The sequence below is a fragment of the Paroedura picta genome, chromosome 9, assembly GCF_049243985.1.
Source record: "Paroedura picta isolate Pp20150507F chromosome 9, Ppicta_v3.0, whole genome shotgun sequence".
Taxonomy (NCBI): domain Eukaryota; kingdom Metazoa; phylum Chordata; class Lepidosauria; order Squamata; family Gekkonidae; genus Paroedura; species Paroedura picta.
In genome coordinates this window covers 51,068,352-51,094,931 of record NC_135377.1, presented here as the reverse complement: position 1 = coordinate 51,094,931, position 26,580 = coordinate 51,068,352, and the positions used below count along the sequence as shown (strand labels likewise).

Here is a 26,580-nt window from a genome sequence, read left to right as displayed (position 1 = left end):
TCTTGGACATATAGTATCTATGAACATGCAACTGTCAAAAAACTTTTAAAAACTCTGGCCAAAAAAAGGATAATATTTTTTCTAATTTAATACCTACTTTTTCTATTAAATTTCAATCTTGCATGAAAGTGGAATGGCATCAACACCAAAATTATTTGTCATCATGAGGGTAGTCTGGTTTTCTAGTTTACACAATTAATGAATTGCATTTAAACAGAAACAATCCCATAGCTTCTCTTCCCATTTATTATTTCAATATTTATATTCTACCTGTCCTGTATTTGAGGAAGCTTCTAATAGAATGCATTAATGTACATGTAGCAACCACCATATGACAACTAAAAATCAACCAGCAAGATAGCAGGTAAAAATCACAGCTAAAACCATGGAAGTGCAGATAAAGATTTAAGAGCAAGTAAAATGATATGTGAAAATAATACTAATAGTGCCTAAAAATATCACAAAATCTTAGGAATACAAAATCAATAGGAAATGATGGTCACTTCATTCCATCTTAGTAAAGGATGAGAAGACAACCAACTGTGAATTTCATCCAACAAAGCATAATTGTTCATATACTCACCACACCAGAAAATTGAAGTCTATGTTTGTCTTTCAGGTGAGGTTCATGAACTGGGTGACATTCAAGATCCCAAAACTGAGAATAATCACCTTTGTCTCTTGGCAAAAAAGTGACTATAACCTAACAAGAAATAAATCAAGTTGTATATTTACATAATTTCTAGTGTTCCAAACCTGACTGAACTGTATTGTAATAAAAAACAGGGTCGCTGCCTGTAACTGTTGTTCATTGAGTATCTTCTGTGCAGGAACACATGGGGACTGAACATGAGCAGGCTTGCCTCAGAGAGGTTCTTCCCTAGTAAAGCCTCTAGAGCGTGCTGTGCACCAGCTAATTTATGACTCCTCCCATGGAGCATATGACCCATGCCACAGCGCCCCTGCCCCCAGTATCTCCCATACCACTGAACCACTGAGGCATCTAGCGGGGTCGGAGGGAGGGTATGTGTTCCTACACAGAAGATAATTGATGAACAAAAGTTACAGGTAGCAACCCTGTTTTCATTGTCAATCTTCTGTACAGTTTTACACATGGAAATTTTAGCAAGTCAGACACAAGGAGGTGGATACGTGCCTTTTATCTAAACAAAGATTGTAACACTGCTTTTCCCACTTGTGATTCACGTCTGGCATGAATGTCCAATGCTTAATGATGAACAAACATCTTAGCTGATGACCATGTCACTGCTCTAGAGATCTCCAGCACCAGCACACCAATCAGGAAATCTGCAGATAATGCCACTGCACTTGTGGAGTATGCCCTGGCCAGTGGACAGTCCTTTCCAGCAGCTCTGTAGTACCTGCTGATAGTAGCCACAATCCACCCGGAAATAGATTGGGAAGATGCTTTCCTTCCCTTAGAAGGCCCAGCAAAACATAAAAATAAGGAATTTTCCTTCCTAAATTTTGCTGTTCTCATAAATAAAATAGAATCATCCTTCTTACACCTAAAGAATGCAGACACCTTCCTGCTTCAGAACTTGCCCCAGGAAAAAATACTGGCAATATGTTCTCGTGGGACATGTGAAACTTTGATGATACCCTGGAAATAAATGACAAGCTTGTTCATAATACAATTCCCTCTGAAAAGATTTTTAAGAATGGTCGATCTGCTCTCAATGCTGCTCACTGACTCTCCTGGCGGAAGTAATAGCCACTAGGAAACTAACCTTCCTAGTCAAAAAGTCCAAGGGACAAGTCGCCAATGCCTCAATAGTTACTCATTAGCTGAGCCAGGACCAAGGACAGCGACCAGTGTGGCACAATAGGTTTTGCAGGTGGGCACAGATTACACAACCCCTTCAGGAATCTTTTAATGAGATGATGAGTGAATAAAGACTTGTCCTTCACCTCAACATGGAATGCTGATATGGCAGCAAAATGAACCCTTAACTATGAAAAACTTAAACCTGCCTAATGACAGAAGATATTCAAAAATTATTTGCAAGGAGGCAGTTACAGGATTCTGATGCTTAGACAGACACCATGCTGTAAACCTCCATCACTTACATTCATATGACTTTCTCGTACTAGGCTTTCTAGAATCCAGTAAGATTTCATTCACTTCACTAAAAAATAAGATCCCTGTTCAGCACCTCCATGCTGTTAATTGGAATCTCTGTGGGTTGTGGTGAAAGACCCCGGCCAATGTCAGGAGATCTAGCTCCAGGGGAAGGTTCCACCACCTGCCCCGGGAGATCTGCAGAAGGGTTGAAAACCAAACCTGTCAAGGCCAGAATGGGACTATCAGGATCAACTCTGTCTTCTCCCTCCTGTCCTTTTCCAACACTGTAACCATCAGGGGGAGTAGAGGCCATGGACCGTAAAGCAGTGTCAGCTACATTTTTGCTGGCTTGAATTTGCTGCTTTGACAGTCGTGCCGCTTCTACCTGAAACACATTAGCCAGGGATTTCTTATCATCAAGCACGAGCTCTAGGAATGGAACCATTCTCTCCCACAAGAAGAGGTGATATCCAGCCATTACAGTCTGATAATTTGCAATTTTGAATTCTAACACAGCAGAAGAATATAGCTTCTTGCCTAGTCCTTCCAGTTTCCTGCCTTCTTTATCAGTAGGAGCTGCATGAGGCTGAAGACCGATTGGCACACGTCTCATCCAGGCTTGGATTAAAGGTATCTGAGTCCATTGAATCCATTACCCTTCCCAGTTGCGGAGGGATTGCATTGGACCAGTAGTATCCCAGAAATGAGCAGGGAGCTTGCAAGCCCGATCCGCTCTAGCTTTAGAAGTAAATTTTTGGCAGATCTTACAAGTGATAATGGAATGCTCTTTCCCCAGACACAACAGACGTGTTTGTCAGTCTGAAGTGCATCTTCGCACCACACTTGGTGCACTTTTTGAACAAGGCTTTCTGAGCCATAACTCTGAATAATGAAGACAAGGCACAAACTAGGAAAACATCCAACTCCTTTGGTGGCAAAAAAAGGAACTGAGGGTGAGGGCGCTACAGCATGGGTTACGTGCTCCGTAGGAGTCATAAATTAGCTGGTACGCAATGCCCTCTAGAGGCTTCATTAGGGAAGACTCTCTCTGAGGCAGGCCTCCTCACACCCAGTCCCCATGTGTGAACTGCACAGAAAATTGACGATGAACCAGGAGTTCCTTCTACCAGCAATGATAACAGCACTCCCCTAATTGGTAATCTCAATAATACAAGCTTCACTCCCATCATGAAGCCACGCTTCAGGACCAAGATATAATATCTTTCTTAAATATGCAGTTTGATCAATGAACATGAAAGATCAACACAGCCTAACATTTTAATCCCAACCCCTTTGGTCTCTATTCTCTTTTACATTAATACCATAAACTAAATAAAATAATCTGGCCCATGGAGTGTGGATCAAAGAACCCAGATACTGATACCTGTACAGAATATGGGGATATGTTTGTTCAGACAAAAATCCAAAAATGAGAACTTAAATGGATAGATTTTAAAGTTTTAAAAAGGTTAACTTACAGGGAGAAAAACTCAAAATTTTGGATTTTCACACAATCCTGGCCACTATTTTGACGGCTGTTTAGCAATCCAAAATATAGCAAGCAGGAAGAGCTAGAAGGTGCTGCTGTGACAGAACAGGTAAAAAGGACAAGGTAGTGGAGAAAGCAACAGAGAAACCAAGGCTGTATGGTGTTAAGAGGCAGGCAAGCAGAGCAGAGACTGGAGAAAACAGGAAAAAAGGATTGGAAGAGCAAAAGAGCTGTCACTGCTGGATGAGCCTGGCAGGAGGTGGCAGCATGAAGCAAGCTAAGTCAGAGTTGGGGGATAAAAAAGAGGGATGAACTGGCAGAAGCAGTACAATAAAGTGGTGGTGTGAAAAAGTAAGAGAAAGAGCTGGGACCCCTCTTCAAGTGAATCTTGTGGGTCTCCATTTATGTGTAGCAATGGTTAAATGTGGGAAAATGTGGGAAGAATTACACTGAAGTATTTTGGAAGACTTAAGACATTATTTATGAAAGTATCTACTGACAGCAGAAGTGAAGGGAGATGTTGTGAATCTAGAAGTTTACTTTTAGTCAGGAAGCTGATTTGGGTTGCAATCTACGCCATCTTTCCATTAGATCAAGAACTATCTGCTAGCAATAGAGGCTCTTCTTGTGGGAAAAAGTAAAAAAAAACAGTTGGGACTTGTTTCCTCCTCACTGCAGTTGCCTGTTTTGTGTGGCTTTCAGTCCATGTAGGTTCTACTTCCATTAGCACTTACTTATAGAAGGGGAGAAGTAGTTGGCAAAAGTGTTTCACTAATGCAAAAGTAGTAGTTCTGAAATACAGTATACATAAGGCAAATCTAGAATCAAGCAAACTTACTTTCTCCTTCCCATGAGCTTCAAGCATACCAGAACTACATGAACACTGAAAAGCTGTGTATGTAGCCCTGTAAACCTCTCCACTTTCATCTACACCCTAAAAAAAAATAATCATTTGTAAAGTTAGTAGGTTTGGATGGATAGAGATCTTTGGAACAATTGCAGGTGAATTACTTCTGATTGAATATATAATGGAGTTCAGTAAAATACTGTTAAGTGGCAGAATCTATTTAGAAAACAAATCAAAAGCTAGGGGAGAAGAATTTAACAATTAAATTCAAGATTACTCTGTAGTCTATTGAGATAGCTGTGTATAATGCTTACCTGTCACAAACAAAATAATTATTGATGGCACTTCAGACCCAAAACAAGACTTGGCTGACCCAAGCAAGACCAAGTTCTAACAGTAACTATTAAGAATTATGTATAACCCTGTTATTTTGTGGCTGGCTCCACCTCCTGTGGCAGAGATTTTGTAGTTATGCCCACCACCCTGTGTCAAAATTCCAAAGATGCCTGCAGGCTTGAAAAGGCTGAGGGCCTCTGAGCTAGTTTACAGGATGTTAAGCTGTTTCCAAGTCTTGTGCTCCATTTTTCCCCCAAGGTCATTCTAGAAAGATGAACTACATGTTAACATCAGCACAGTTCTGTTAAGAAGCAGTTTCAGGGTATGGTGGACATATCCTGATCTTCTGAAGACAGTGTTCCCACAATAGTCTACTCACCTTGACATAAGGGGGTGCAAAAGATGTCAAAAACCACTTAACATTTTCATTCCCATTATTTTCAAACTCTAGGCATTTCTCTGTAAGGAAATAATCAGATAATCACAGGCATATTATATAATAAGTACCTTTGACAGAAAAAAGATCATAGAATGATATTCAAAGTTGGTTAATAATCCAAATAAGGCACTTGTTGAAAAAGCAATTCTTTTTATAAACCATATTCATAATTGCTTGGTACTGTGAACTATTATACAATTTATGAGTGTTTCAATTTACTACCACAGAAGAATTTACAAACATAATGTAAACATCAAGCTTACCTGACTTTTAACCATTTCTGTGAACTACAAGATTAGGACAAATATAATGTGTTGTTGCCGCCATAAATCAATCTAAGATTTCTAACAATAATTGAGAAACAGGAAAGGAACACCCACTCATTAGAGTAGTGGTCCCCAACCTTTTCCAGGCTGGGGACCGGTGGCACCAGGGAGGGCAATTGCCCCAGCCCACGCATGCGCCATGCACAGCCGAAAACACGCATGTGCGGCCAGGCAGCGCATGCGTGTTTTCGGCTGCGCATGGCGCATTTCGCGTGCACAGCCCTGCTTCCCTCTTTCCCCCCTCCCACAGTAAGAAGCTTGCCGGGCCGCAAGCTTGCGGCCTGGGAAGTTTCTTACTGCGGGGGCGGGGGGCGGGGAGAGGGAGCTGCAGCCCAGTGCCAGGGCCTTTGCGGCCCGGCACCGGGCTGCGGCCCGGCGGTTGGGGACCACCGCATTAGACGACTCAGTTACAAATCTAGTTCCCTTATAGCTACATATTTATGGAAAGGCATTCTTAGTGACACTGAAAGCCCTGTTGCTTGATATGACTGCTCCTAATGCTCTCCCTTCCCTTGATCAGAACCCAGTCCACTCCATCATTTGAGAAGCTGGGGGGAAAGAAATAGCACAGATTATGAGTGGAATGAGTAGCAAAAGACCTGAAACAAATCTCACAGATTGCAGGCTAGAGCCCATGTTAAGGCCAACTCTGCATTGGCAAAGAAAGAGTACTGCACAGTGTCTGCCTCAGAGTTTTAATGAGCATTTAAGGACTTGCTCCATAATGGACTCCCAAGGAATTCACTTGGTGGCTTGCTGTGATTGTTTTGTAGGACAGTTTCACAAACTAGATCCTTTGTATTGGTTTGGATCCAAATGCCATAGAATTGGAAAGGACCTCCTGGGTCACCTAGTCCAACCCTCTGCACTATGCAGATAACATAAATTAGACAACAGTGGTCCTACCAGCTAGTTCTACAGTAACTGTTCTGTTAGATATATTTCAGATGGTGTAATCTGGAGACATAGATCAGGTGCATAGAGGTATCTGGAAAGCAAATACTAGTCTAGCTTAGCTTTTTTTGACTGGTGAAGGCTGCTGGAAAGACCTGATTAGTTGGACAAATTGTAGGCACCTGGTTGTTATTCTGAACTCATTACATGGGTCATGTTACATCTATTTTGACCTGGAATGCCAGGCACAATTCAAAATAGGGTTGGGTGCTTCAGCATCCGAAGCAGCCGGTTGCTCCTGACACAGCCTGTGATGGGCCACAGGGGGCAGGGGAGGCATAGGCATCAGTGTGCCGGCGGGCACACACACACAGGCACAGAGCTCCGTGCCTGCGTGTGCATGCCTGCCAGTGCTCCAACACCCGCGCTTCCCTTCCCCCCTGCTGGCTGCGTTGGGAGTGACCAGCCGCTTCAGGCGCCAAAGCGCTCAACCCTAATTCAAAGTGCAAACTTACATGACATCAAGATCACCTTGTTTTCTGTGATACCTTTTTGTTTTCTGACAATACATGACAGAGAAGCAGGCAGCGCCAGACTGTAGAACGCCCTTCCATGGCAAAACAATCTGGCTCACTTTATAAAGATGCTAAAAGACATCCATTCTGTCCAGTCTTTTCCCTACTGCATTTTATGCCCAGATGATTTCCCAGAGTAATTTAATTTTACTGTAACTGTTATATGGATTAACCATTTTCCTTAAGTCCCTTAGGGATCTGTTTTATCCAAATACAAGTTATAACTGTTCTAAATAAGAGAGACACAAATGTTTATGTTCACTTCACTTGTAAGGCCAAGCTGTAATGCTAAATAACTTCAGAAACTATTCTTCCAAAAGGGATGATTCAAATGGAATTTTTCCAAGTCATCACTTACCTGCACTTTCACTGGACTTTGTCTCAGGAAAGATTAAAGTCCGATTCTTAATCTCAATCTGTGTGGACAGTGGTTTTTGAAATGGTTTTATTATGTTAACAGGAAGCTCAGTGTGATGGTGACGGAGACCTAAATTAGGAACTGTTGGGTTCCTTCTAGATTGTTCAAAGGTAGTCTCACGAATTTGTACTCTAACAAGCTATGCAAAAAGAAAAAAAATCATTGTCATTCTCAAAGTATCTGATCTATACATTATTCCAGTGATTTCTATTGAAAATAGCGAATTGGGTAACAAGTTCTGATCAGATCAATGACTTGAGACTAGTGTGAAAGTCACATGGATAGAAAAGTCCTGCACAATTTAAAGTTGTCATACATATTGTACAGGAGCATGAAGTGATGTCTGACATTTTAACAGTACAAGAAATATAACAGAAGGTTTTCTTGGCCTTTGGTTTGCTGTCAAAGTATTCTAAAGGAGGTTTTGCAGCAGCAGAATAGTTTATTTTCAGAAGGTTGCCTGTAGTTACTTTTTGAAGTTACTTTTCCATTCATGAATATCAATAAGAATAAGGCTCCTTGAATGTGTTTTCCATGGATATACTCTGGAAAATCCTGTTAAGAGATTAGGCCTTTTTCATAGTCTCTTGTTCAAAATTCATAAAATGGTTCAGCTTGAGGACTAGAAAAAAACATAGAAGTTTTCTGATCCTTGAGAAACCAAAATCAAGCTGACTGTAGCTTCAGAGGGAGGTTTTTTTATAGCTGCTGGGTAGATCATCTGGACTAGCAGTTTCAAGGCCATCAGAGTTGCCCTAATTCAGTCTTGTTAATGTAAAGGTTTAGGAGTTGGAAGAAGATATCTACTAAACTGGATATGATGCAGCTTCAGAATGTCAAAGCTAACTGGCAATCTTACCAGTTTGGCTGAGTAACACCAATTGTTGGTCAAGTTTAAAGTTTAAAAACCTACCACTGAAAACAGTAAGTTTTTTTTTAATTGCTTTCTTTTATGAGCAGCAAAATATGTGGAGGGATACAGTAGGGAATTCACGTTATAATATGGGTGATACTGTATACTTTAGAGATAGAATACAGTGAATCTAGGAGCCCTTTATATTTGTCTCAGTCCAGTATGTTTAAGGACAGGAATATTATTGCAGAAAATCAGTTTTCAATAATTATAGCTGCTCCAAACGGCTGGATTCTAATCCAAAAACATTTTAGAGACCAACAAAGTTTTTTGAGCGTATAAGTTCTTGAGAGTTCAAGCATTCTTTGTCAGATACCAAACTAGCAGTTACAAAACTCCAAACTCCTAAAATTCCACAGGGCCTGCAAAAGGGAGCTCCTCCACCAGGCATTTGCCTGAGTCCGACAACAGGTCCCCCCTCAGACATTCCCTCCACGGCCTGAACCAGTCTATCCTCTCTAAGAGCCTTAGCTAAGTTCCTGTTCCTGTTATATTGTTGTTTAAGATCACTGAAATTGTGTTATTTAGATTATTGTTGTTGTATTTGTTTACGTTATATATTAGCTTCATGTATCCCATGTTGTATGTAAACTGCCCTGAGCCATATGGAAGGGTGGCACAGAAACCAAAGAAATAAATAATAAAAGTAAGCCACTTACCTTTTGTTCGTTATCACAATGTATGTATATGAGACCACTCCATGGAAATATGGATTTGTTATCAGCGAGTGAGGGATTTGGGCTCACATGAATTGAAATGCAGCTTCTAGAAACAAGTAGGACAGCTGAACAGTGAGTCTTAAACACAGGAAAATACTTACACCTACATTAGTTTTAAAATGTCTAGTAGCATTTTAACAATGTTGTATCATTTTCTCACTCTGAATACGATAGTTCTAGGTTTCATGTACAATATGGGAAATCTTGTGGCACTAGTGCTACATCAAATCACCTGAACAGAGAACTGCAAACATGTAACTCTTCTGCATATCTGGATTACTTATTACGGATGAAGACCAATTCAACAGCAGCATTAATACATGAAATGTATTTAATTTACATACTGTATTTATGTTCCTCTGGTTGCTTTCACAATGAATTGTTATGTCTTTCATGTTGCAGGAACGGTTTCCCACTAGTTTGGAACTAAGGAGGGCATGCGTGTGGGAACTGATATAAAGCCTGCTTTAGCTTTTGTATCTCAGTCTTAGCAACATATTATTATTATTATTATTATTATTATTAGATTTATAGCCCGCCACTCCCTTGCGGCTCGTGGCGGGTAACAATATCGCAATTCCCCAATAAAATCCCATAAAACAATAATAACATTGCCAATATTGCCGGCATGGCAAGAATGGCAGCTCAACTCCCCCCCCCTCCCTCCCACTACTAGCGGGTGGAGAGGAGGTCCTGATGATGTTTTGCTTCGGGTCCAGAACCCGAGTCCCCGGGGGAGGCATAGATCTATTATCAGCCTCGGCCTCAACCATAAACCTGGCGGAAGAGCTCCGTCTTGCAGGCCCTGCGGAATGTTGAAAGATCCCGCAGCTCTCCCGGGAGCTCATTCCACCAGGTCGGGGCCAGGACCGAAAAGGCCCTGGCCCTGGTCGAGGCCAGGCGTGCTTCCCTAGGGCTGGGAACGAACTGGTTGAACTGGTTTGCTTGCATTTATTCATTAAATTGATCTTTGCACAAAGTCAAGATTCATTATTGTGGCAATCTGCAGAAACCTCACAAACTCAAAGTTAACAGAAATGCTTACCCAGGCTCAATAGTTCCATGCTGAGGTGTTATTGTAAGACAATGAGCAGGCCACGAGAGCTCAAATTTCAACAACTTGTTCGAGTTGTTGGTTATTTGTGTATGCCTAGTGTCTGTTGTTCCACCTATTAAAGAAAGTACAATATTAACAACATCATCATTTAGGGACCAAATGAAGGAACTTTGCATACAGAGATGAATTAAGGACAATTTTTGGAAAATGGGAACTTGGCACAGTCATCAGATGGTCAAGAATATTGTTTTCACTGCTTTGTTACAAGTGAGAACTAGCAAGCAGACTGTAGACAAAGAAAAGGGCACAGGTGAATATGCCAGTGGTGACACCCCAGAAACCCCCAAATTCAACTGCTAGTTTAGTTTTACAAACAACAGAAACTAAACAGAATGCCATCTTATGCTTCTTAATGTTAGTATCATCAACTAAAATTACTCCAAGATAAGAACTTATAGCCAATACTTTTATGAGGCATTGAAATTCTACACAGTTACTTACTGGGAGAGGGAGCTGAGAAACTCAGAAGTTCAGGCTGCACAGTCCAGGCCTCCTGAGAAACAAGTTTATTCTCATTTTGGCTTTTGGTATTCGATGAAAGTACACAACCATGAGGTCCTTTAACAGGTAGTACATCTAGAGTCATGCTCTGCTTTTCAGACTCACCTGGCCTACAATTTAAAAAAAAACTGTTAAACTCACTGGTTGGAAGAACATATTGACCAGGAATTTGTTCCGCTGCATGCAGATTTTAATTTCTATATCCAGTTTGGATTTATTCTACAGTTAGATAGTAAGACCATAGCTGGAGAGAGGAATATAGTTTTATGACCTTTATACTTAGAAACAGAGAGCCAGTTTGGTGTAGTGGTTAAGAAGGGCAATCTCTAATCTGGCAAGCCAGGTTTGATTCCCCACTTTCACATTCAGTCGGCTGGGTGCTCTTGAGCACATCACAGTCCTGATAGTTCTGTTCCTACACAGCAGTCATGTCAGAGCTCTCTCAGCCCCACCTACCTCATAGGGTGCCTGTTGTGAGGAGAGGAAGGGAAGGTAAATTGTAAACCGCTTTGAGACTCCTTTGGGTAGGGAAAAGCAGGGTATAAAAACAAACTCTTCTTCTTCTACTACTTGATAGAGAATAGAGCCTACATAGATAGTTAGGTTCAATTCAAGTCCAGAAGCATTTTGCAGACCAACAAGATTGGGGGGGGGGCGTATAATGCCATTCCTACTTTGATGATGGGAGCTTTGACTCTTGAAAGTTTATACTCCTAAAACCTTGTTGGTCTCTAAGGTGATCTTAGATGCTAATCTAGCTCTTTTATTGAAGACTAACACAGCTAACTCTGAAACAATCTACATCGGTAGGTGGTACTTGCATTATTTAGTTGAACACTAAAGAGCAGAGAGTTTTAGTGGTAGAATTCAAAAGCCATAAAACAAGAGCACAGCAGTTTCATTACTGGAAGAAGCAACCTCAAACAGATCTTCTTTAAAAATATGAAAAACATCACTAAAGTTAAGATGACAGGGATTCATCAGGTGGGTGGGAACTAACTAGAAATTAAGTTCCTGGTTCAAATATTAGGAAGATCCACAGCAGCACTTAGATCAAAGCTAGTATTTTCCAAAGATATTCCTCCCAGGTAGAATCCTAACATTTCCATGGAGAAAGTTTAAAGTAGGCTCTAGTCACAGAAATAAACCAACAACATATCTACGTTTTCTTAGGCAGGGTTTTTAAAGTTCACCAAGGCAAACACTGGGTGAGGATTACAAAAACACTAAACCAAAAATTCTGTTATTACCTATCCAGCGCCATATGATGTACCGATGGTGGGAAGGCATTCAAAGGAACACTAGTAGATGACTTATAAACATAAAGAATAATCTTGCGCATGTGTATGAAAAATCCCTGGATATCATTTGTTTGTTGTGGAAGATCACAAACTAGGAAAAGATATTTTTTAAAAAGAGAAATGTTCTATTAACTGAACAAAAATTTTAATTCTTCATATTACTGTATCAACTGTAAATTGGTCTGCCATCAATCAGCAACCAATAGGGTTATTACCATCGTTAAATATAGCAGTTCTCCACTGTACAAGTTTGGAAGTTGTAAATTCATTTCAGATCAAAGTTATAGTTTGATGATGGACATCCCATCCCACATTGTATAATACAACACATAGTTTATTTTTAAAGTATATTGTACAATATAACAACATGCACATATTGTTTCTTGTGGGAGGGGTAGAGATGTGAAGGCCTGGAAAAACACAGCCCTCTTTTCAGACTGTAAAAAAAAACATTTCCAACAGAGGAAGCTTCTAGGTTTCTGGAGCGGTCCCCCGTCTCCAGGGATTCTTTTGCCATCCAAAGAGTCATGTGACAAAGGCAGGGTGAGCCCTCCTCCCCTCAGTTTTCTTTGCTGCATTAGGACACCCTTTTGGAAGCCCACAGAAAGGAAAGGAGGGAGGCATGTGGGCCTGCACAGATGACAATTCAATGAACAATGGTAACAGGTAAGTGCAACCCTGTTTTCATCTCCGTGATTTCTGTGCAATGTCACATGGGAAAATAGCAAGCTTATCTCCCTAGTAGAAGGAAGTGAGTTAATCAATAGAAAATTGCTTAAAGGACCTCTTTTTCCATTGTAGCTTCACTTCTGAAGTCCACATCCATGGGAGGATTGCTGAATCTTAGAAGTGAATGCCTTACAGCTGTCCTCTAAGGCAAATTTGGCATAGAAGATTGCTGAAGATGCCGATGCCTATGCCCTTGTTGAATTAACTTTTATGGATACAGGGCAAGATACCTTAGCTTCTCTGTAGGCTGTTAATTGTCAAGGCCATCCAATGAGATAGTGTCTGCACTGACTGAGATAGTGTCTGCTCCCCTTATTTGGGCATGTGAAACATATGACCACTTTAAATAAAAGAGGTGTGCCTTCCTAACATATAGTGCATGTAGTGTTTGTTTCTGATGCTGATATTAGGGATAAAAGGAACACTGGGTGTGTAGTATCTTGATTGAGGTGGAACTGCAAGACCACCTTAGGACAGATTTCTACATGTCTGCCAAATCACTTATATTACACCCTTTATTAGTAAAAAACAAGCCACAGAAGAGAAACAAGGAAGAAATGCCTGTGATCTAAGGTTACATGCAGTTATTTTGACAGGCTCAGTTTAGGAGTGCATAGTACAGATCCTGTGGTAGTTAAAGGCAAAAACTTGGATGGGGTCTCTGGCTGCATGTGGTCATTTCCCTAGAAATCACTTTCCTGGGGGCACCTTCTTTGCAGGGCCATGACTTGGACCCTGTAGATTCAATCCTCGCCAAATTTTGAGGGCTGCTGGAGAAGATTCACCCAGAGATCCTTTGTAAATTTGGGCTCTCTTACACACTGGGGGGAGGGGGGATTCTAGCAAACCATGAACCTCACATACTAGTTTATTTGGCCCTCAAGAGTTCATAACAGTTTGTGGTTTGTGAACTGGACAACTAAACATCACATTTTCCCAGTTTGTGCCCAACCCTATTAACAAATACCCACAATAGTAATAGCGAGGCTGGTTCTTTCCCATATGCCAAATTTGTGTTGCTGTAAGAATTTCATAGATATACTTGAACTATGACACAACTGAACTTACCTTCAGTCACCAGCTCTTCCCCTGGGAACTCTTCATCAAACTTCACATTTATCGCTGGATTATTAGCTGGCAGTATATTTTGTTCTTGCTGTGGATTATGCTGGATTGCTCTGAAGAGATAATTTTAAAGAATGGCTGTCTACGTCCCATTAATTTTATCATACGACATCCTGAGAAACATGCTAACACATACAATAGTGCACAGAAAGCAGTAATCCTTTTTATAGACTTATCTGCCCTGTATCCTACTGTACTTATAGCTAAATCTAATTTTCTTATGTTCTCCACAAACCAGTGTATAAATGCAGCAGGCCTAAAATGAGCCTTTTTTTAACACCACAAGGGAGAATACTTTTATGTCCCAAGCATCGTATGTCCCCAAGGGATCATAGATCTGGCTGCTACTGGTGACTGTAAATATGGAAAATGTTGTCTCTAGATGTCCAGAATTAAGCAATAATCCTTACCCACTCTATGCATTACACAAAAAATAGTTTCTCAGGGCGTTAGATGTAGCTGTTCAAAAGCAGCAGAAGATTCCACTGCTTTCAAGCAAATCCATAACTTGCACAAAGTGACTCACTGACCCTCTGAGTTATTAGCACATGCCAGATTCTGAAAGGAGTAACAGGGTAGGCAGCTATCTAAAATAGACACAGCACTCAATACACTCCTTGTGTAAGCTCTGAAAGCTCCTTGTTCTTGAGGCAAACCTGTTTGAAAAACAATGGCCTCTAACAGTTGCTTTATTTACTCAGACTGCACTTCTATGAACATTTCATTCTGTTGAAGTACAATAATAAATGCCTGATAAACCACTTTACAGTGAAAGTATGGTGGTATCAGAAGAGGTGCAATGGTAACATTTCTACATTGGAGCATCTGCCACAATCTACTAACAGCACCAACTGGAAACTGTTTACAGCAGTCAGGATTAGCAGACTTCTGTCCCTAAAATTGGATAAGCTCCAAGGAATGGTTTTAACCTTCTTCAGCTCAGTCCGAATACAAGGATTGGTGCTAAGTTTCTTCTGGTCTGTTTGCATACACAATTTAGACAGAAGACTGTGGAAAGGTGGCAGCTTGCTATGGAGTCTCGGGCATTTGTTTATGAAGTCCAAAAGAAGAAGGCTCTGTGTTCACTACCTTTAGTCATCATGTGTATTTATAAAGCTACTTCATACTGAATAAACAATTTGTCCATCTAGCTTAGTACTGTTGACTTTCTGGAAGTGGTTCCAAGATCTCAGAAAGAGAAAGATCATTTATGACACTCACTCCTTGAAATCTATAAATGATGGTTATTGAACCTGGAACTTTATGCACACAAAATATATGCACTATCCACTGTGCTACAGCTCCTTCCTACATGTGACAGAACAAGGCACATCTGGGGATACAAAGCCAATTATGCAAGTAAACCTGAAGTCAGCCTGACACAATTAAATTTAAAAAAAAACTAGGAAGAGTTGATAAACACATTCCATGTTAGAAATAATATCATAAGCATATAGTAAAGGTGAACTAGATCTATACTCATCAAGTCTCCATTTTTGTTGGCCTCTTTTCATCACTGTGCCCAACTCATTGTTAGTACTCATGCTCACGTACAGCCAAAAAAATGCAGTCTCGGACCATTTGCAATAAAAGGCTGAGGGGACTAGAAGAGAGGGTAGGAGTAAACAATATCCAGTCTGATTCTCAGGATGCAAAGTATGATGACGGTCAACAGAGATACAACCAACCTGAGCACCAGGACTACTAACTAGGGCCCATTATGCACGATCGCCGAAATGGCGATTTCGGGTCACATGGAAAACGTGGAGGGGGAAGAAGCGAAGCAAACCACTTATGCACGGGATGGACGGAATGGTGGCAAAACCCAGAGTAACCGATTATGCACGCGGCGACCCCAGCTCCGCTTCTGGTTGCGCCCCGGTCACCCGGAAGCTGCGCTTTCTTCCGCGTTTCGCTAATGCGGCTTTTTCAGCGGCATGCACCGAATCTGCAGCTGGTTGCAGCCGGCACCGTGCGTTATCAGTGATCTGAGTCGACATCATTCCACCGAATGCGCGCTATCTCCCCCGTGCATAATGGGCCTAGAAGGTGCATATTGGCCTAAAGATGAACTATAGACCACAAGTGATGCAATGGTATCCGACTTAGGAAACATTTTAAATTCCTGCTCAACCAAATGGCTACACTGGGGTGATTATCAGCCTAATTTCCCTCACATGTCAGTTGTCAGTCAGTAAACGCTTATTGGCATATAGAACATGTCAGTTATTATAAGGGGGGCAGGAAAGAGCCATGTATATCCAGGAGACCAATACAAAAGTTATAGAACAGGAGATCTATTGTGCATGCCAAGCTTTGATTATGCTTAGGATCCCAATTCAATACAAAAGTTATTGAATTGGGATCCTAAGCATAATAAAAGCTTGGCGTGCACAATAGAGCTCCTGTTCCCTCCCCTCAGCTGCTTTAAAGAGTCTGAGAACCAGTTATGCAATATGGGAAGCGGAAGTTCCAAACCCACTCCTCCATCAGTAGAAGTGGGTTTGGATTCAGTGTACTATCTAAACAAAATTGGGTCTCATTACATTAAACCATTTAACAGCCAATACAATCAGTAGCCATTTAATACTTATTCATCAGGACAACAGAACACAACTAGTGTCGATACAGTCAATGCTGCTATTTTGCTATGAAAGCTAAGCCTCACCTGAGATACTGCTGTCTTGATATTTCATCTCCATAGAAGAAGCAAATTGTAGCTAACACTGATGCATTGTTGTGTTCACCTTCAGTAGAGTTATACATTATGGTAACATTCTGGGGGAGGAGAAAGCATTTGTTTAAATGGAATATCATGGTCACTTATTAAAGCTAAAAGCTACTGTATTTGATCATGTCACATACTTGAATGCAGAACAAAATTATATAACACAAGAGGCAAAGCCCAGGGTAACAACGGGAGCTAGGATGCACACCTGCACTGTGGACTTTCTGGGGGCTGGCTACATGGCAAGAGCTCCTGCCCACCCCTGGACTCCTGAGGCCCTGCCTCCAAACCTCAAGAAACATTCCTGACTCAGGGGCCACCAACCTCCAGGTACTGCTTGGAAATATCCTGAAATTGGAGGTCATCTGCAGATTATACAGATCAGCTCCCCAGGGAAAAATGGCTGTTTTGGAGAGGAAACTCTGCAATCTTCAGGATGAAAGGCTTGTTTGGGAGGAAGGAACTCTGTGGCAGTGTGCCCCAGAGAGGTTGCAGGATACCAATATCCAGTTGGGACCTGGGGATTTGCTGGAATAGCAGATAATTTCCAGGCAGCAGAGATCAGTCCCCCTGGAGAAAAGGGATACCGGACTCAAGGTGGGAAACAAAGAGAAATGCTGGGTGGCAGTAATTGCTAATAACATCAAATAATTCATAAACTTGTCAGTTTCATCCTTCAATTAAAATATTTAATTGATAGCAAAATATGCTTTAAAAACTGAAAACTTTACAGTCTTCTTCAGCTCAGTTTAATATCAAAGTAAATCAAAAATAGTTCTATGTTACAATCAAATATGAAAACATTGGCTGGCAAAGAACTTACAGAGGGTTTCTCAATTACTACCTCTATGCCAGCTTTTCTCAACGTTTTTATCATTGAAAAACCCATGAAATATTCTTCAGGCTTAGATAAAACCCAGAAGTGGAATCTGAGGCTGGCATCCCTGCCACTGTTTGGCAATGCCTGCCTTTAGGTGGGACCTGGAGAACCCCCAGAAAGAAAGCTCCTCTCCAGAATGCAGAGATAAGTTCCTCTGGAGGAAAGAGCTGCTTGGGACAAGGGAGGGGGGCTGTGTAGCACTCCCTTCTACCCACCCACCCACACCCCACAAGCATTACTTCCTTCTCAAATAGCAAGCATTATGAAGCACACAATCACCTCTTCATGCAGGAAATACTTGAGTGTCTCCCTCCTTAGATTGCTCTGAGAAGCCATTGGCCAGAAGGTCCAAATTTAAAGGAAAAGAATCCCATAACAGTCAACGAGCAAATCAAAAGACTTACACCATCAGCTTTTTCTGCCTGTGTGCTAACTACAGTTCTTTAAGGCAATGGTGATTTGTACAGCTTGGTGTAGTGATTAAGAGAAGCAGCTTCTACTATGGCAAGTTGGAATTGATTCTCTGCTCCTCCGTACGCTGGGTGACCTTGGGCTAGTCACAGTCCTATTAGAAACTGTTCTCACAGTCCAGTTTCTATCAGAGCTCTCTCAGCCTCACCTACCTGACAGGATGTCTGTTGGGGGGAGAGGGAAGGAAGGCTATTATAAAGTACGCTGAGATTCCTTTAGGCAATGAAAAGCAGGGTATAACATTTGAGCTGATTGCATGGCAGAGTGCAGTTTGACCTAATTGGCCCTCATTGGCAGAGTGCAATTTGACCTGATTTGCCCTCACTGGCAGAGTGTTTTTTCTATTAGCATCATACCTCCAGGAAGGGCCAATCAGGTAGGGAGTGAGTTGTCAACTTGAGCTTTATTATTATATGTTTAATAATTATGATTGTTTTAATGTCTTAATTTTGCAGATTATATATAATAAGAGTTCAGGTTCATTTAATATTGTACAGAAATCTTGTGACTGGCTTTTAAGCTTACCTGCTGGTCACCTTCTTTAAGAACAAACTGCTCTGGAAATGCCCTCAGTATATGTGGATCCATAGTAATTCTTTCACAGTAATTCTTAAAACACAATGCTTTAACGTAGGCTGCCCGACGACCTATATTTCTTAGAGCAAAAGAAACCTGGCTTGTTTTACCGTGTGATAACTCAGTCAGTTCCACCAGGTATCTGTTATAGTGTTTTTTCACATTTTCTAAAATCACACTGCTTTTGCCTCCATATCCATACAAGGGTATCTGGAGAAAAAACACATCATTCATATTAAGAATCACAGGAATGCAAGAAAAATCTGCTCCTCTGTCCAAAATTCATTCCTCACATCAAACTAAATATTCAAGATGATTCTTTATAAAGGAAACAAATGGAAAACTTGCTTTTTGATGACAAAAGGACGTATTTTCCCAAAGTAAGTTTTTGGAAGTGATAACAAACACGATACACATTAGATCAGAAGTCAAATAAACGGAGATAGCTTGTTTTAAAGTCAGTATAAACTAAGAACAAAATGTTATATAAGCAAAAAAGATCAAGGGAAGATAAAAAGGAAGAGCAGAACAATAACCAAATTTTTAATTGTCAGCCACAAATACAAAAGTAATATGAGTCCCAAATACATTAGAAACTTCAACAACCTCCACTTTGAGGTAACTGGTACACACTACCTAATTTTAATACTTAGAATGCTATCAAGCACTGGATATATTTAGAATATTTCATAGCTACATCTTTAGTAAACATATTTTGTACATAAATACCATCATTTTTATTAAACATGCTTAACATTTATACACAACTTGTAGTATTCAAAGCACACATAATCTTTACCACAATATATGTCAATAATATTACTCTTGTATTGCAGATGTCCGGGGTCAGGAAGTAATGAACTGATGTTGAATGTGAATGTCAGTGAATGAATTAATGCAACATCAGAACACAAGCTTCTTGGATCACAGCACCTCTCTCGGCCATTATATTTATTTATTTGCTTGTTTGTTTGTTTGTTTGTTTATTTGCCGCCCTCCCCGGAGTCTCAGGGCGGTTTTTGCTGTATTACCTAAATATACTCCATACCACTTCTTCCTGAACAGGTCCCTACTTCAAATATCTCAGACTATCACAGGAGAGTTAACAGAAAAGTACTATCAAAGCATTTACTTTAAAGATACAGCTCTATTGGCCTATGGAGAATAAGCTGTCTCACAATAAAATCCCCTAAGATGAAATCACTCAATCATTTTCTATCTATCATTACCCTGGGAAATTTTTTTTGCAACTGATAGGATCTGACACAGCTAGCAAAAATTGCTATTTGTTACCTATGAGAATATCAATGACTCCTTGCAAACGAGGAGAAATCAATTTCTTCCCTATATGCATGAATAGGCTTTGTAATGTGTCTGTCTGCCCTGATACACACAAGCACCTCCTATAAGGATAAGGCCTATTAATATATACTGACCATATAATAACTGAGATGGAATTGCATGTAACCAAGATAGCATAAGAGCAATTCTGTGGTGTGACACGGTTAGGAAATATATATAGGCAGGAGGGCCTTGTGGGTGCAAAAGACCCAAGAAGATAGGGGAACAACTCCTTCGAGATCACATACATGCACTAAATAGCTCTAATTTTAAAAGCTGCTTGAAAATTAAGGAATTAGCAGAAGCCAGCCCCAAGACTGTTAGTTCTGTTGGCTGAAAACCTAATAGTAGATTCAGCTAACTCTCATCCAAGAGTTTGAATAAGGATCTTCTCTTAACAGGGATAAATATCCACCATTAGTGAACAGTATTTTCAGCTAACACTTGAAGGTGGCCCTCCATGCACAGGCCCTGAGTGAACATAAACCCAATTATAGCCTCAGAACAACTCCAGCAACACAATGTGGTGCCCCAATAATCTTTTGAAGGAAAGGTAACAATGCCTAATCTAAGGATTCATGGCATGACTATCCACACAGTAATACCATACAATATCTAGGAGACGTAAATGCCACTGGAAGGTACCAGTTGTTAGAACAAATATTTCACAATTGGTAAAGGCATAATCAGGGCCTTATTGTGTGCTATATCCAACTGGGGCTTCTATGACATTTTAGATGGAAATTTAACCCCTAAATAGCCAAACTTATTTACTTGTACCTATATACAGCCGTTAACATTTCATGCGCATTTAGGCAGATGGGACTTGGAAAAACCATGACGTTTGAGTTGCTATAATTAACTCTAAGTCCTACTTGCTGACAATATATTACAAAGGACTGCAATATACTATGTAATTGAGGCTAAGTCCTAGAGCATATGGCCATATCATTGGCATAAGGTAGGACTGGTACCAAGAGTAAGAGTCCAGTAGCACCTTAAAGACTAATTTTTGTAGTCTTTAGGCTATCACTGCATTCTTGGTCTTTTCTATTGCTAAAAAAGTAAAGGTTTCCCCTGTGCAAGCATTGGGTCATGTCTGACCCCTGGGGTGACGCCCTCTAGCGTTTTCATAGCAGACTCAATACGGGCTGGTTTGCCAGTGCCTTCCCCAGTCATTACTGTTTACCCCCCAGCAAGCTGGGTACTCATTTTACCAACCTGGGAAGGATGGAAGGCTGAGTCAACCTTGAGCAGGCTGCTTGGATTGAACTCCCAGCCTCATGGGCAGAGCTTCAGACTGCACCCCCTTCTTTATAAAATACTTTGTGAAAAATGGCCTTCTGAGCTGCATCTTACTTGGATAGTTTTGGAATCTTTTAAACTTTTCCCAGTCAGACAGTCCTTGCAGACTGAGTCTAAAGTGGCTTGCAAATCCATAAAAACCACATATCACCATCCTCCCAGACATGATGTATACTTCTTAGCCAGATGAAACAGCACCAAGACCGGTTCTGCATGGGCGGAAAAGACTAAGCCAGCACCTGTATGGCAGCAGGGCTAATCCCTGCTGCCACATGACGTTGGCACTATCCTAGTCCTGGTGTGCTTTAGGCCCTTTGTTGCCCCATGGCAAGGAAATGGGGTTGTAGGGTGTACAGCAAAAAGACTGGAAAGACAACATTGCCATGATTGTGCTGGTATACAGGACGTGAGCTGTCAGCAGGATTTAAATGAGCTAGAGATGAGAGACCAGAATTTCTTTGAATTATTATTGCCAACTGCTGCAAGAATTCCATCTTATCATTATAACATTTCCTCCCCCCCTTCTGGATCAAGTATAGAAGTGCCAAGGACTGTGAGCTATTCTCAACTTGAAGAATCTTTCTGAGCGATACCTTCATTTGGTTCTGTTATTGTCACACCTACCCTGGCAACTGGATCCCTTAGATCAATAAACAAATGCAGGTTTTAATTCTCAAAATGTATTGTTTCACTTCATGCTCAGTATTGCAAGTTAGTAAGCTCTTCCATATTAATGCTTCCTAAACATAGAAGGACTAGAACATGACAAAGAAGTTTTACTTGACTAAGATATATTGCAAACTGGGCAATATTCACAAGCTCAATTGTGACTCTAAAAACATACTGGCCAGATAAACAAAAGATCATCAATACAATTATTTTAGCTTTAAATGTAGGACCTTTTAGTGTCAATTTATTATGTCAGAAGTATTAGCAAAAGTTAACTGCAAGAGAATATCAACAGGTACATCCATAAAGGAGAGAACATCTGTTCTGTTTTGGCACAAACACCTCAATGTCCCAATTCAGAAGTCTCTAAGAAGGCTAAAATGACTCAGTTGTAACTTGCTGTCCTAGTAGATGTTTAGAAAGTAATGTGATAGTTCAAGGACTTCCTAAGCAAAGACATATACCAGGTTAACAGTTATAACTGCAATAGAAGACTTACAGTGAACTTGATTCCTAGTCGTGTTGGAAACCCAAGTTGTTTCATTTCAAGTTTTGCCAACATGCAAGCTAGACGAGATGGTGTAAATATTAAGGGCACAACGTAATCATGTTTTGGTCGGATTCTGATTTCACAGTCGGTGTACACATGTTCTCCAAGTTTAAACTACAGATACACATGAAATAGACACATCATAAACTAATTTGATGAGATCTTAATTTAGAAGAAATTCATTTAAAATTTTAAAAAATTAGCAATGAGAAATGAACTCAACTTCAGTAGCTTATAAATGATGCATTACCATGGTTTTGCAAACTAGCAATCCAAGGAAATGTTTACAGCATCAGATAAAACACAGAAATGTTAGTATGCAAGAAATGTAAGGGTAAAAAAGAAATGTAAGGGTAAAAAAGCCTGAGGTGCCTGCTTGTCCTATTGTTATGGACACAGCCAAGCTGATTTTGCTTATGGGTGATGAGAGTATGAGAGTCATCACACATGTTCTTCATCCCAGTTTTTAAAATCAAGATGGGAAAAGGTATTGGAGGTATTGGAGTATGAGAATCATCACACATGTTCTTCATCCATGCCCCTCCCATTTTTTAAAATCAAGATGAGAAAAGGTATTGGAATTGCTGGTGAAAATTATTAAAGCTTCATTGACTGAGAGCTCTGAAACAAACCTCTATTTTAAAAAGAATCATTGGCTAAGGAGGAGGTGGTCAATTATAGGCTAGTTTCCCATTAATCTTTTCTGCGGAAGGTGCAGCCACAGAGCATTTCCAAAGGTTCATGGATGACAGAACTGCACCAAGCTTATTACAGGCATGTGTTTAGAAACAAGGCTGCTTTAATTGCATTACAAGATCAATTTTGTTTAAATTTTGATAGGGAGACATTGCTGTTGATACTGAGATCTATTGACACAGTTTATCCCTCATAGCCTCATATACTGGGTACATTTTGCCATATTAAAAAAGTATTGATTTCCATTTCCATTACTCACCTGAAAACAGTCCCGATCTTGACCCCTTATCAGCAATCGTAACTGTTGGGTAGTAGTCTGAGAGTCATTTCTCAGGATTAATTTCTGTTGACTAAACATGACAAAAATAGTCTGTTGTAATTTGCTTGTATTGAGGGAGGAACAGAACAGTTGTATGTTTTCTAAGAATATGCGTGAAAGCTAATACAAAAAAAATGTAGCATTATTTATCCAATGACATAATGAATAGACACCAAATATCTACAGTAATTTTATGTCCGTTGTTTAACCTAGGGTTATATACTTTCAAAAGCAAGAGCTGTATAGAATTCTTAAATCATGTAATATTTCACTTCATATTTATAATACATTATTCTGGATGCAGAGGGTAACATATTCATTAGGACCAATGAGACCCAAGTTCAAATAAAATCAGGGGTAATGTTTAAAATAAGACATTTTATTTACAAATGAAAAACTGGATTGGGCTTTGGAGAGCCATATATTGCTAAAACCATTTTCTTGGTACTTACGCTGTTCTGCCAAGTTGTACTCCACCCCATGCAACAAGCTGCTTATTAGCAAGGATAGGGGGAACTTCTGAGTTGTGGGACATTTGTGTCAAAGGTTTGCTCTCCGCCACGGCTACTTCTGCTTTCACAGTTACTTTATACTCTGGTCCAGAGGGCAATACGAAAATTTTCACAACACTGTTAGAATGAAGATTCAAGTTAAATACTCCGTAAAAAGAAAACAACGCTTTTCATGATTAGGTCAACCAGGGTGAATTACCTTTCAGCATTTCTACAGTCCTTTGGAGAGAACTGAACTGTTACTTCTTGTTCTTCCCCAGGTGTAAGGACCAGCTCCTCAGGTTCAACAGAGATGCTGTTACCTGGCTCCAGTGTCTAAAAATGAATATTGTTAGTTCAAGTCACTTTCATCTTTTTATTAGCTTGCTAAATATGAGCTTTCCTTTTAATGAATAAAATTTGTGGCTGCTCCACAACCATTTCTAGGGGTGGCAATTCTTATTTTTCTATGAAAGGGAAGCTCAATATAACTTACCACTCAAAATAGCTCTTATGTATTTACAAAATTAGACTAGTTTGAAAATTTCAGAAGTACTTCTTAGAACAAAGATAGTTACTCACCATGATCTTTAAGTCAACTTTAATATTCCCAGCATTCTTTAGAGGCAGTTGTTGCTTTGTTGATGATCCTAGTCTTGTAGACAAATACAAAGTCTGTGGAAAATAGATAGTATCAAATTGCTGATACAGATTACTAATACAGAAAGCCTGGATATATAAAAATAAAAATAAGATAATTTTGTTTTCAGAAAATACCTGCAGACCCTCGAGAACTAAATATCTATGTTAAAAGAGATGGCAAACCATATCAACTGGTCGCTTTTTCTTTACAACTTCTCTGTAAATGCTTTATATAATAATAAACAATAAAATTATAAAAAAAAAGAAAAAAAAAAGAAAATACCTGCAGACCCTTTGGGGCATATATTCGAGGAGTTCCAGATCTTGCACACAAAGGAATACTTAAAATGTTAGCAGGCTCTGGACAATCAACTTCCACATCAATTCTGGCCAAGTACTCATCTGGTGGGCCCAAAACATCTGAAACAGTTAAAACAGGATGATGATCTTGTACTTTATTATGTTTTGACAGACATATTAGGATATTTTATCAAGTTTTACGCAGTCAGCAGTGAAGTCCAATGAGAAAGTACTTGAATAACTCAATAAGAACAAACAAAGGCTAAAAACAAGCCTTCAAATCAATAATGAAATCAAACAGCATTGGGACAGTGGCAATAAAGTATTGTATATTAATTTAATTTAATTTTTAATTCAAAGCAATTTATAAAGAAAGGCAGCTTAACTTGATTTTCTAAAAATCGGTGCAACACATGATATTACCACTACACTGCAATTATTTATTAATCCTTTTCAAGGAGAACATAACCCCATCCAAGATAGGGAAGAACACAAGTCCCTGTACTGTCTTTCTACTAATCAAGGTCACCTATGTCTTGTCAGGAGTGTCAGTTTATTGATCCTCATCCAGTTCATTATTGACTCCAAGCACAGAAAATTAACCACTTCCTTGGAATTAGATAGGAAAGAAAAGTAGTACTGGGTATCATCCACATATTGGTGACATTCCAGCCCAAACATCCTGATGATTTCTCCTAGTGGCTTCATGTAGGTATTAAACAGAAAGGGAGACAAGATCAAACTCCATGGGACAACAGTTATGAAGCGGAGCACCACCTTTCGGGTCCAGCCTCCGTCAATGGCATGGAAGGCCACTGAGATATCCAGCAGAACTAAAAGGGTTACATTCCATCCTCAATATAGTCCTCAATAGAAACCATCAACCAACGCATCCAAAACCATCTGTTCCAATCCCAAACCAGACTGAAAAAAGATCCAGAAAATCAGACTCCTCCAAGAGCCCCTGGATCTCAGAAACAAAAATCTGCTCCAGCACTTTGCCCAACAGTGGAAGACTGGAGACTGGTCAGAAATTGTCTAACACAGTGGGGATCAGAATAGGCCTATCGGAAATGGCACATAGGTCTTGTGGAAAAAAAAAAAAGCAAGCTCATACTTGTACAAATAAACCCCTATCCAAAATACCAGTATATTAATCTGATACCCTAGCATACTGCTTGCACTAACCTAGGCACTGCAAAGCCCAATGGGGTGTTTTCTGTCCCTGCTGGAACAATGTAGGCTAGGGAGGAGCCAGGCCTGGGAGGTCTGGCTCTTCTATGTATGCATGGGCCTGCCTGGCTTGGCTGCCAATGGCGGCCATGGCAAAAAATGGAACACTAAAAAAGTGTACTGGAGGCCCTAAAGTGGGCCAGGCATCAAGGTCTTGCACAATCAGGAAAATTCCCGGTGCCATACGAGTGCCGGCTGGGCCTTTTTCCCCATGCATAATCAGTCTTAGAGGACGTTCTGTGTGCTTACATCTAACATTTCGTTCTGGTAGGTCAACAGCTACCTAGTATTGAATACAATTCATCAGAGTTCTGTACCTGAAGAGATGTGTTTGTTTGGTGCATGGAACTGGACCCAAACTACTACTGATTCAGGATCCTGGAAGGAAAGATACTTGTGTAAAATTTAGCGTGCTACAGAAATGTAAGTCTTTAAAAATGTTTCCATAATAAAGCTTGAAACACTGACACATAATTTCATAATTAGAACAGAACCACAATTTTAAATGAATGATTAGGACATTTTACTATAATTAGTCTTTACAACAATGAGCAGTAGATGCAG

At 40.1% G+C, this 26,580-nt stretch overlaps 1 protein-coding gene across 5 annotated transcripts in view; it reads right to left on the bottom strand.

Annotated features, from left to right (window-relative positions):
- CEP192 (centrosomal protein 192) overlaps positions 1 to 26,580 on the bottom strand; it is a 63,632-nt gene that overhangs the window by 6,769 nt on the left and 30,283 nt on the right. For all 5 annotated transcript variants that reach the window (XM_077352817.1, XM_077352820.1, XM_077352821.1 and 2 more), the window contains 18 exons: positions 26,334 to 26,394; positions 24,767 to 24,903; positions 24,424 to 24,516; positions 24,062 to 24,177; positions 23,803 to 23,979; positions 23,291 to 23,381; positions 22,285 to 22,449; positions 18,420 to 18,680; positions 16,484 to 16,593; positions 13,759 to 13,868; positions 11,911 to 12,052; positions 10,601 to 10,770; positions 10,088 to 10,211; positions 8,983 to 9,088; positions 7,351 to 7,549; positions 5,138 to 5,217; positions 4,414 to 4,509; positions 584 to 703 (listed from right to left, as the gene is read on the bottom strand). In XM_077352817.1, coding sequence (XP_077208932.1) covers positions 584 to 703; positions 4,414 to 4,509; positions 5,138 to 5,217; positions 7,351 to 7,549; positions 8,983 to 9,088; positions 10,088 to 10,211; positions 10,601 to 10,770; positions 11,911 to 12,052; positions 13,759 to 13,868; positions 16,484 to 16,593; positions 18,420 to 18,680; positions 22,285 to 22,449; positions 23,291 to 23,381; positions 23,803 to 23,979; positions 24,062 to 24,177; positions 24,424 to 24,516; positions 24,767 to 24,903; positions 26,334 to 26,394 — 2,358 coding nt within the window. The remainder of the gene's footprint in view (positions 1 to 583; positions 704 to 4,413; positions 4,510 to 5,137; positions 5,218 to 7,350; positions 7,550 to 8,982; positions 9,089 to 10,087; positions 10,212 to 10,600; positions 10,771 to 11,910; positions 12,053 to 13,758; positions 13,869 to 16,483; positions 16,594 to 18,419; positions 18,681 to 22,284; positions 22,450 to 23,290; positions 23,382 to 23,802; positions 23,980 to 24,061; positions 24,178 to 24,423; positions 24,517 to 24,766; positions 24,904 to 26,333; positions 26,395 to 26,580) is intronic.